The sequence below is a fragment of the Electrona antarctica genome (assembly GCF_951216825.1).
Source record: "Electrona antarctica genome assembly, chromosome: 3".
Classification (NCBI taxonomy): domain Eukaryota; kingdom Metazoa; phylum Chordata; class Actinopteri; order Myctophiformes; family Myctophidae; genus Electrona; species Electrona antarctica.
In genome coordinates, this window is record NC_136808.1 from 59464735 (window position 1) to 59476683 (window position 11949).

General features: G+C 43.9%; 1 protein-coding gene across 2 annotated transcripts in view; it reads right to left on the reverse strand.

Moving 5' to 3' along the window:
* vrk3 (VRK serine/threonine kinase 3) overlaps positions 1-8084 on the reverse strand; it is a 31020-nt gene extending 22936 nt beyond the window's left edge. For both annotated transcript variants that reach the window (XM_079497678.1, XM_079497677.1), the window contains exons 1-4: positions 7942-8084; positions 5585-5793; positions 2076-2174; positions 633-755 (exon numbers count right to left, since the gene is read on the reverse strand). In XM_079497678.1, the coding sequence (XP_079353804.1) occupies positions 633-755; positions 2076-2174; positions 5585-5792 (430 nt within the window). In that variant the 5' untranslated portion in view covers position 5793; positions 7942-8084. The remainder of the gene's footprint in view (positions 1-632; positions 756-2075; positions 2175-5584; positions 5794-7941) is intronic.
* Between the last annotated feature and the right edge of the window lie 3865 nt (positions 8085-11949).

Sequence of the window (11949 nt, forward strand, 5' to 3'; positions counted from 1 at the left end):
AGCTTGTAGCTAGGCTATTTTCGGTGGGCAACATGCTTTATAGAAGTGTCGATGTAGATTGGCTATTTTAAACTATTCAAAAATGTTTTTGAAAATAGTAAAAAAAGGCAACATAGTTTAGGCATAAGGGGTTTAGCATGGACGGAAATAGAGCCCACAGTCCCCACATGAATGTGAAAATGTGTGTAGGGCTGCAACTGTCGATAAACCCTCAGGGCTCTATACTAGTGTACTTTACTTTTTTTTGTTAAAGTGGGGAAAGCTTTCGCTGAAAATAGCAGATCGACAAGCTCACAACGCGTTGACAAGCTTGTCGTTGCACCCCTAAATGTCTACGTGTTTTGCCTTTTATATTCGCTCGATCTCACCTGACCGAGGAGACCTTGAGACAGGTGGAGAAGATGACTCCAGAGCCGACTCCATCTCACCTGACCGAGGAGACCTCGAGACAGGTGGAGAAGATGACTCCAGAGCCGACTCACCTGACCGAGGAGACCTCGAGACAGGTGGAGAAGATGACTCCAGAGCCGACTCACCTGACCGAGGAGACCTCGAGACAGGTGGAGAAGATGACTCCAGAGCCGACTCACCTGACCGAGGAGACCTTGAGACAGGTGGAGAAGATGACTCACCTGACCGAGGAGACCTTGAGACAGGTGGAGAAGATGACTCCAGAGCCGACTCCATCTCTTCTCTCAGGTTCCACGTGACTTTCCGTGGTTTTACAGGAGATGTGTAGAGCACGGTATTGTCATCTACAGCGAGGAAATACAAGAGCAAGTATCAGATCACAGTCAATATCTTGCTTTCCATTTCACTGTTAAATAAATGTAGGTCTAAACTGATCTACATATAAACAAGGGAATGTCTGTATGTCTGCACAAAGGAATTCTGTGTCGAATTCATGTCGCTGCTCCTCACTGGCTGCACCAATGACTTGGACAACTGACTTGGCACACAGGCATTGACCATTACCTAATGGAAGTCTTATCGAAGCCCTTTTTCACTTTATCAAAACTATTATAAGCGTTTTTTGGAAACTCTGTTTAAATCTATGAGTGTCGTTTCGCCGCCACTGCGCATGCGTGCCGTTGTCACGGTTACCGTCCCTATAGTTTTCGTCATGGACACGACGCCTCCAAAACCACATCTCTCCACAATTTAGCTGCAACACGCAGCCACAGAGGAGTATTATTTAGCAACTCAACGTACTGTATAGCTCAACGTTAGCACTAGCATGTTATTTACAAATTGAGCAGGACACGGGTGTGTCTTGAAAAGACAGGACGAGCGAGCAGAGACGGGTCGTGCGTGCGAAGGGTTGCAAGCATGTGCGTACGTGTGTCACGTGTGTGTGTGTGTATGTGTGTGTGTGTGTGTGTGAGAGAGAAAGAGAGACATCTGTGAGTCTGCGGAATACACAGACCCCCGGGGGCCCCAGGGAATGCTTCGCGGACCACTTTGAGGTCCGCAGACCACCTGTCTAATAATAATATAAATTTTCTGTCCATCCCAACTTCCCAAGCTCATCCCTTAACACAATCAGTGCCGGAAGTCCTTCAAAATAGGAGCTCTGGGGTGCCGGAACAACATGGCCGCTTTTACTCGGAAACTCATAACCCAGAAACAATCCACTAAAAAAAGTTTACTTTACATAGCTAGCTTACATTGCGATCGTTTTAATTTATACGATATATGATCCAAAAAGCGTTCATATTTTGCGGGAGAGACGGATGAGGAGCAGAAATGAAGCGCCAGTATATCGATCCGTTCAACACCACGGAGAGCGCCCTGGATTAGGAGAGACGAGTCATTCTTTCCGCCGCGCTAACGGCCAAGTCAATGGTAAGCTAACAATTGCCTAGAGTGTAGCATACGGTAGCCGAAAGGCGAACTGACAAATTAAAAAAGGAAAAAAATTCAGAATATTCTTATCTCGTCCCGTATCATTGAGGATGCGCTAAGACGTCCTCACACGTCGGATGTACGCGTCGATTGGGACCCCTAGGACGTGTGGCGATGTCCTATGTACGGAATCGGTTAACAACTCAGTTCAGTTTATTGGTTTCTTTTACCTGAAACGGGTGTGGATGCAACGGTGAAAGGAGACGTCTCTTCATGGACGAGGCGAACAGAGCCGCGGGTCGTCTTCCGCAGGGGAGGACGGGTGCTGACTGGAAACACAGGAGAAGGAGCCATCACTATCGCTATACAAGAGTTAATACAGGAGAAGGAGCCATCACCATCACTATACAAGAGTTAATACAGGAGAAGGAGCATCACCATCACTATACAAGAGTTAATACAGGAGAAGGAGCCGTCACTATCGCTATACAAGAGTTAATACAGGAGAAGGAGCCATCACTATCGCTATACAAGAGTTAATACAGGAGAAGGAGCCATCACCATCACTATACAAGAGTTAATACAGGAGAAGGAGCATCACCATCACTATACAAGAGTTAATACAGGAGAAGGAGCCGTCACTATCGCTATACAGGAGAAATACAGGAGAAGGAGCCGTCACTATCGCTATACAGGAGAAGGAGCATCACTATCTATCGCTATACAGGAGTGTAGCGGTCGGCCTATAGGCTACAATGTAGCCTGGTTTGAGTCCCGATCCATTCCTGACGACCTTTGCCGCGTGTCACTCCCCATCTCTCTCAACCCATTTCCTGTCAGCCTACTGTAATGTCATCAATAGCGCATCGCAGTCCCGTCCCCTTTCAGGACCACAAGGGCACCGGAAGAGAAGAACAAAGGGCAGGGTACAAGGGTACGTGGTCCCCTTTCAGGACCACGAGGGCACCGGAAGAGAAGAACAAAGGGCAGGGTACAACACTGTGTACAACAGGGTACAACAGGGTACAACACTGTGTACACTTTTGTTCTTCTAATTATTTGTTCGGCCCCAAAATATTTGTTTATCGTCATGATTTGTCAGGAGCCAAGTTGGCTTTGTCCAAGGCTTAAAGGGGCATTCCACTCATTTTCAACATTTTACTATGTCATTAATATACCTTAGAGCTGTTGTGTGGAAATAATAAAAAAGTCCCCCCATTCTGTTTTTCCTAGAACTAAGCAGACCTCTAGTTCATTATGACATAGTAAAATGTTGAAAATGAGTGGAATGCCCCTTTAAAGGTAAATACTTTCTGAACCGTCTGAAAATGAATGGGGAATTCTCTTCCGGTGCTCGTCGTTCTGAAAGGGGGCGGGACTGCGACGCTCTATAAAAGGCATAAAAAGCCTCAAAAAAGTAGTGTCGCACAAGAGTAGTGAAAATAGCCAATCTACAGACACAACGCATCGCATGGCGAAAACAACAACAATCTACAGACACAACGCATCGCATGGTGAAAACAACAACAATCTACAGACACAACGCATCGCATGGCCAAAACAACAACAATCTACAGACACAACGCATCGCATGGCCAAAACAACAACAATCTACAGACACAACGCATCGCATGGCGAAAACAACAACAATCTACAGACACAACGCATCGCATGGCGAAAACAACAACAATCTACAGACACAACGCATCGCATGGCGAAAACAATCTACAGACACACCGCATCGCATGGCCAAAACAACAACAATCTACAGACACAACGCATCGCATGGCCAAAACAACAACAATCTACAGACACAACGCATCACATGGCCAAAACAACAACAATCTACAGACACAACGCATCGCATGGCGACACAACGCATCGCATGGCGAAAACAACCACAATCTACAGACACAACGCATCGCATGGCGACACAACGCATCGCATGGCGAAAACAACCACAATCTACAGACACAACGCATCGCATGGCGAAAACAACCACAATCTACAGACACAACGCATCGCATGGCGACACAACGCATCGCATGGCCAAAACAACAACAATCTACAGACACAACGCATCGCATGGCGAAAACAACAACAATCTACAGACACAACGCATCGCATGGCGAAAACAATCTACAGACACACCGCATCGCATGGCCAAAACAACAACAATCTACAGACACAACGCATCGCATGGCCAAAACAACAACAATCTACAGACACAACGCATCACATGGCCAAAACAACAACAATCTACAGACACAACGCATCGCATGGCCAAAACAACAACAATCTACAGACACAACGCATCGCATGGCGAAAACAACCACAATCTACAGACACAACGCATCGCATGGCGAAAACAACAACAATCTACAGACACAACGCATCGCATGGCCAAAACAACAACAATCTACAGACACAACGCATCGCATGGCCAAAACAACAACAATCTACAGACACAACGCATCGCATGGCGAAAACAACCACAATCTACAGACACAACGCATCGCATGGCGAAAACAACAACAATCTACAGACACAACGCATCGCATGGCGAAAACAACAACAATCTACAGACACAACGCATCGCATGGCGAAAACAACCACAATCTACAGACACAACGCATCGCATGGCGAAAACAACAACAATCTACAGACACAACGCATCGCATGGCCAAAACAACAACAATCTACAGACACAACGCATCGCATGGCGAAAACAACCACAATCTACAGACACAACGCATCGCATGGCGAAAACAACAACAATCTACAGACACAACGCATCGCATGGCGAAAACAACAACAATCTACAGACACAACGCATCGCATGGCCAAAACAACAACAATCTACAGACACAACGCATCGCATGGCCAAAACAACAACAATCTACAGACACAACGCATCGCATGGCGAAAACAACAACAATCTACAGACACAACGCATCGCATGGCCAAAACAACAACAATCTACAGACACAACGCATCGCATGGCGACACAACGCATCGCATGGCGAAAACAACCACAATCTACAGACACAACGCATCGCATGGCGACACAACGCATCGCATGGCGAAAACAACCACAATCTACAGACACAACGCATCGCATGGCGAAAACAACCACAATCTACAGACACAACGCATCGCATGGCGAAAACAACAACAATCTACAGACACAACGCATCGCATGGCGAAAACAACAACAATCTACAGACACAAAGCATCGCATGGCGAAAACAACAACAATCTACAGACACAACGCATCGCATGGCGAAAACAACAACAATCTAGACACAACGCATCGCATGGCGAAAACAACAACAATCTACAGACACAACGCATCGCATGGCGAAAACAACAACAATCTACAGACACAACGCATCGCATGGCGAAAACAACAACAATCTACAGACACAACGCATCGCATGGAGAAAACAACAACAATCTACAGACACAACGCATCGCATGGCGAAAACAACAACAATCTAAAGACACAACGCATCGCATGGCGAAAACAACCACAAATGGAACGGTATTGGAGAGATGCCAGGTTTCCAGGCCAAACAGAAATGACATTATGCATATTATGTCCCAATGCCAAAAACACAATTAATTGTTAATAGCAATTATTTGTAGGACAATAATTAATCGTCAACTGAACTATTGTAATGGTGACAGCCCTACAGTATGCGTGATACGACACACAACCACATAAATCAGCCATTACTTTCTACAGTGCCAGATGTGCTGGAGCTTCCTCCGTTGGGATTGTGCGTTGAGCTGCTGAACATGGAATCACCCCCTCGTCCAGGAGCAGCATCCACCGCTGGTCCAGGACTATCAACGGGACAGGGAATCTTCTCCCCGCACGAGGGACAGAACCGGAAATCGGGCTGCAGCTTTGTCCCGCAATGGGGACAGAAGCTGAACGACATTCTGCAATGACATGGATTAAGTAAGTACATTTTATTTATAGAGCACCTTTCACAGACACCGGAGTCACAAAGTGCTTAACAACGTTAAAAGCAAAACATAACAATTAAACAATAAAGCAAGGAGACAGAAAAACGAACAATCGGCGATGGTAAAAATCAAGAAATCAATACAGGAAACAGGACCAGGTCACAAAGGCCTGTCTGAAAATGTGGGTCTTTAAAAGTTTTTTGAAAAGGTCCACAGAGGCCACAGATTTCAGGTGGTAGGGGAGGTCGTTCCATAGCCTGGGGGCGAAACAACTAGCAAAGGCTCGATCACCTTTAGTGTTTAGTTTTGTGGGAACAACAACCAACAGGGCTTGGGATTAGGATCTGATATATAATAGACCTTATGGGAACGTAAGGTTGGAGCAGGTCACAAAGAGATGGGGGTGCCTGGCCATACACTGACACCACGGCGCGTAAACAGCGCCTCAAACTGTGACTCCGCCCACCACCGGGGGAAGTTGTGATTTGCGCTCGTTCACTGCAATGCAATTTGCGGCATTTTCAAAACAATATTGAGCAGAGTAGCGATTATCAAACGTATTTGCAATGCCATACGTTGAAAGATCTGTTGCCCGTGGAAAAGGCACGCTACCTCCGCAAGTTAGATAGCATCGGCATAGATGTTTGTCCGTATGTGATTAAGGATTGGACCAAGTTGCATTGGCAGCCATAGAAATTTCTTACCCCAGGCTAAAACCGGATGTGACGTTTTTGGGCGTTCCTGTCTAGCGTGGTGTCAGTGTATGGAGGGTACTGTGTGATTACAAGAATTTAAAAAAATGATTTACTGGGAGCAACTAGAACAAGATGGGTGTGATGTGACAGGATTAGTAGCATGACAGTATTATAAGTTGTTTTGTTTTCTGGTCATTAAAGAGTTTAAAATGCTTTTCCTTAGTAGGCCAGGGTGTTCATTTACGGAGAGCAGTGATTATGTTGTTCATACAGTGAGATACACGCACTATACTCCTGTCTCAGGTACTGATTATGTTGTTCAGAGATACACTCACTATAGTCCTGTCTCAGGTACTGATTATGTTGTTCAGAGATACACTCACTATACTCCTGTCTCAGGTACTGATTATGTTGTTCAGAGATACACGCACTATAGTCCTGTCTCAGGTACTGCCGAACGTACATACTGTATGTCTAGCCTGGATTTGGCCATACTGATAACGTGGATTCACTTACGAGGAGTGAGTGAATCCACGTTGTGTGATGTCTGTCAAACCCAGGCTACTGTATGTCTACCGTGTCACAAACAAAATGCACAGCATCACTCTTCCCCCTCATCACCGAAACCTGTCTTGTATAAATGTAACAAAGTTGATTCTGATGTCCTATTCATACATCTTCCAAAATTATCGGTAGCTGAAAACTTAGAAATTATGCACAGAATGTTAAGTGCAAACTGATTATGTTCTTCATTGGTTGCTATATCATTGTAAAATTATAATTTGTCAATTTTGAAGACATGAAATGTCTAGCTTTTTCCACTGTCACTTCCTTCTAGCTCTGATTCCATAGCTCTAATGCTTAATGCAACGGCAGCAAAGGGCATTAGAGCTATGGAATCAGAGCTATCAAAAGGACCTAAAGGATGCTAACAAACAGAAAAGTATGCTAACAAAGTATGAAATTAAATAGTAATCACAATAAGTTAACTATTAAAAAATCATTGTGATGAAATATTCGAGTCATATTACATTTGATGCATTTTGCAGTGTGTCGCCAACTCTCCTGTCAAAAAGAACAGATCTACAAGCTCACGACGCGTCGAGATACAGGGCGTTGATAGCTTATAGATCTGTTATTTTTTGCCAATAGTTACCATAATAAAGCAAGAGCCGAGCTTTACCAAATAAAACAAATGTTTAGCAAATGACACCAATAAAAAAAATATGATCCCCGTATCCCGTCACTATGTTGCAGATGAAGAGCGTTCTTGATTCATTAATAAGGTTATTTATTGATCCAAGAATCGATGACTTCAACAAACGTAGCATTAGCTTAGCAGACGTCAGAAAAGTAGGAGCATATCAGCATAACAAACCCATAGTAGTAAATTGTGCAGTTTGTGAGAACATCATGGTCCACTAACTTTAGTCTGTGTTTAGCGTGTCACCTTCTCGCGTGGGAAACCAAATCAAATAATCAAACTATACGAACTAAAAACAAAAGAAAAACATTAAAATTAAAATATGACTGCTCTGTCAAGTGAACAGCGTGCTGCGTCAAGGCTACTTCCGGTCCCCGGCAGATTTCAAAATAAAAGTACTGGAAAATAAGCACTCACATTTCTCTACTTGCAAAAAAATAAATAGCAGATCTACAAGCTCACGCACTGTGAGCTTGTAGATCGGCTATTTTCAAATAGACAAAACGTATATAGGTCTGAATAATGTAGCCCATATGTTTTGTAATAATAATCTAAATCTGCAAAGTGATTGATTGATTGATTGATTGATTGATTGATTGATTGATTGATTGATTGATTGATTGATTGATTGAAAATATGAACAGATTTCAATACAAAAACTGCTAAAAGGATAAAACCAGAAAAAGCACTAGGACTATAGTTTACATCAGGGTCTTTAAAAAACGAATCTTTTTTTTAAAGCCATGGAGTCTATAGGCCTATGTGGCATTTTAAAGCCATGGAGTCTATAGGCCCTGTGGCATGCACCTGGACCGCTGGCCAGCAGGCGCCCAGGGTCCTAATGCACCTGGACCGCTGGCCAGCAGGCGCCCAGGGTCCTAATGCACCTGGACCGCTGGCCAGCAGGCGCCCAGGGTCCTAATGCACCTGGACCGCTGGCCAGCAGGCACCCAGGGTCCTATTTTCAATTCATCAAAAACGACAGACACACAAATAAATATACCGTACACATTTATAATTATACAAAACCAGAAAATCATACACAGTTAGAAAAATCACACGCGTGTGAACTGAGTGGTGTAAGGTATTATATAGCCTGATCAGCTGTGGTCTGACGTAATGTCAGTGACGTAATGTCTCATTCCGGCCAATCACAATGCACCATCCTCATTTTTTGGTACGAACAGACACGTAGACTAACAAAGCTGAAATCACACCCGGGTGAACTGGGTGACCATAGCAACCATGCACATTCTTTTGGTACGGACAGACACGTAAACTAACAAAGCCAGTTGTAGGAGTGGTTTACACCACTCAAAAAACGGTAATATGTGAAAAGGATAGGAACTATGCATGTGGTACCATGAGGTGCATGCATAGTTGAAGAAACCTTGTATGAGGGCTACCCGGCTACTGTTAGGGTCTTCAAAGTATTTTTGCTGACTAGTGAGGAGATCCTGTACTGCAGGGGTTCCCAAACTGTGGTGCGTGCACCCCCTGCTGCGAGAGCACCCTGTGTGCGTGACATCATGTCACGTGTCAAGTGTTGATTGATTGATTGATTGATTTTGATTGAAATATTTATTAACAGTTTGCAGAATTACAGTACATTTCAAGCACAAACTCAATACAAAGACTGTTAACTGTGAGTGGACGACCCAATTAAGCATTACACTTGTTTACAAGAGGGTCCACCATGTTCAATTCATCAAAAAATTTAACATGTGCTTCATCTTTGCCATAGATGTGCATATGGATATGAAATATAAATATTATGTCTCGTATATAGCTTATATATGTCCACTATAGTGATATATTGTACATATATATCGATCATCGATAATAAATTGAAATTTGACACAAACACTGACATGCTGTGCAAGAAGGGCCAGCAACGCCTTTACTGCCTAATACAATTGGCTATAGGTTTAATGTGGACAAAAGCCTGATGAAATTGTTCTATAGTGCCTACATACATTCCATTATTTCTTTCTCCTGTATCTGTTGGTACAGTAACCTCGTTATTAAAGTTAATGCCAGTCATTTTTACTTAATTACTGGCATCCAATTTGAGAGCCTTGATTTCTTCTATAGACAGCTGCTCAAAAAAGCCCCTGTCCATCCGCTCAAATAGTGCTCACCCACTCAGTTCAGAGTATGCTGTTGCCATCTGGCCTTCGCCTGTGTGTCCCTATAGGACAACAACAAAACAGGTACTTTGTCCCTGCCTCGATCCGAGCAGCTAATGCTGCCGAAAGAAGGTAAAAAGAAAACAAGAAATATATGAACCTTCTGTCTAGGGGCGTGCGTATAGGTCGGAAGGTAACAGGGTGCACGTGCACGGCCAAAAACCTTTGGGAATCGCTGCTTGTTCTTTGGTTGACTTTTTTGATTGTTGGATGAGAGGGGCACTGGGCAGTGATTTGTCCGATCACTGCTGACCCGCCAACTGGATAGTGTTGTGGTTAAGGGTTGAAACACTTTAAGAAGGTTGGGGACCACCGGATGACCTCTCTTCCAGGCCAAGGCTTTATCCATTATAGATGGATAATAATCGCATCTTTGATGTATTTACAAACTGAACTCCCAGGGCAACCACTGACTTCCAGGAAAGTCTGGATGGCAACCGAGGAAGGTCAGTGATGATGGAGAGACAGCTGACCTCCAGGAAATACTGGCAGGGTAACAGGGACCAGCAACCCCTGTTGCAGCACTTGCAAAAGGGCACCAAGCAATCTATACAGATCGTGCAAATGAGCAATACCCGCAGAGTCTCCAGAGAGGGGGAAGGAGGAAGAGAAACTCGCTAGGACAGATGCAACGGCAGCAACAAGGACAGTGACACAGAGAAGGCTCAAACAAACCATCTTGACTCCAATCTGGGTACCAATTGGCGAAACAAAGGAAAAATAGCACCCGTTAGTCACAGTCTGTCTCGAGAGAGACTATACCTTGACTCAAAAAACAGTAAGGCCAAGTGTGTGGACAAGGACGGATGCATGCACACCGCACAGACTTATGGTCTGGTGAGACGTAGGAGGGCCCTAGGCAGGAAGCAAACCACAGTCCTAGTCCAATAACACACAAGGCAGCTAGGTAAAGCTTCCTGTTGGCTCTGGCATAAGAGAAAGGACAATAGCTGGAAGCTGATTGATTGATTGATTGATTGATTGAAAAGTGTATTAACAGTTTGCAGAATTACAGTACATTTCAAGCACAAACTCAATACAAAGGCTGTTAACTGTGAGCGGACGACCCAATTAAGCATTACACTTGTTTACAACAGGGTCCACCATGTTCAATTCATCAAAACATTTAGAGACGTACATATAGACACTTCTCACACTTGAGAGTTGGCCTATCACTGCTGACCCACAAACTGGAGAGTGTGTTGTCGAAACACTTGAAGAAGGTTGGGGACCACCTGATGACCTCTCTTCCAGGCCAAGGCTTTATTCATTATAGATGGATCATACATTTATTTTATTATTTTATAGGAAAGATTTGCCTCCAGGATGGAACATAGGTAGGTAATTTCATATTTTTTCTTGTGATAACATTGTCACCATCTGGTAGCATGGTAACTATTAACAAAAGTTTTAAAATAATTGTAGTGGAGTAAAAGTACACTATTTGCCTCTGAGATGTACCAGTAAAAGTATTGTAAATTGGAAATGTGTTTTTACGTCGTCGTATGCCGGTGCCACCATGGGTGCCACTGCCACTCACCAAAAAGTAGCCTTAGAGATGGGTTATTTCTGGCAAGTATTGATGAATAACAAATCTTATGACATAAATCTACTCTAGATCATCCCATGTGGAATATTAGGTTACAAAAATATTCTCTGTTATATTTTATTTTCAAAAAATTATACATTTACATCGTTTTGCATGGATATGATTGGTAAAAAGTTTGAAAAAGAACTGGGATAGAGCACTGGTTCTCAGGGGTCTTGAGGGGGGGGGGGGGGGTTCCACGGGGTTGCCAGCTAATAATTTATATCCTGACCTACCGATAGCTTTCAACAAAAATGGACACACAGGAGTCTTGTAACTCTGAGATACAGTAGTACGAATGGAACCAAATGGACCTCAAAGTGTATTGGGGTGATGGGTCCCATGTCTGGGCTGATGTGCCCTATAGAGGGGTGATGGGTCCCATGTCTGGGCTGATGTGCCCTATAGAGGCAGACGCCCTAGAGTGTATTGGGGTGATGGGTCCCATGTCTG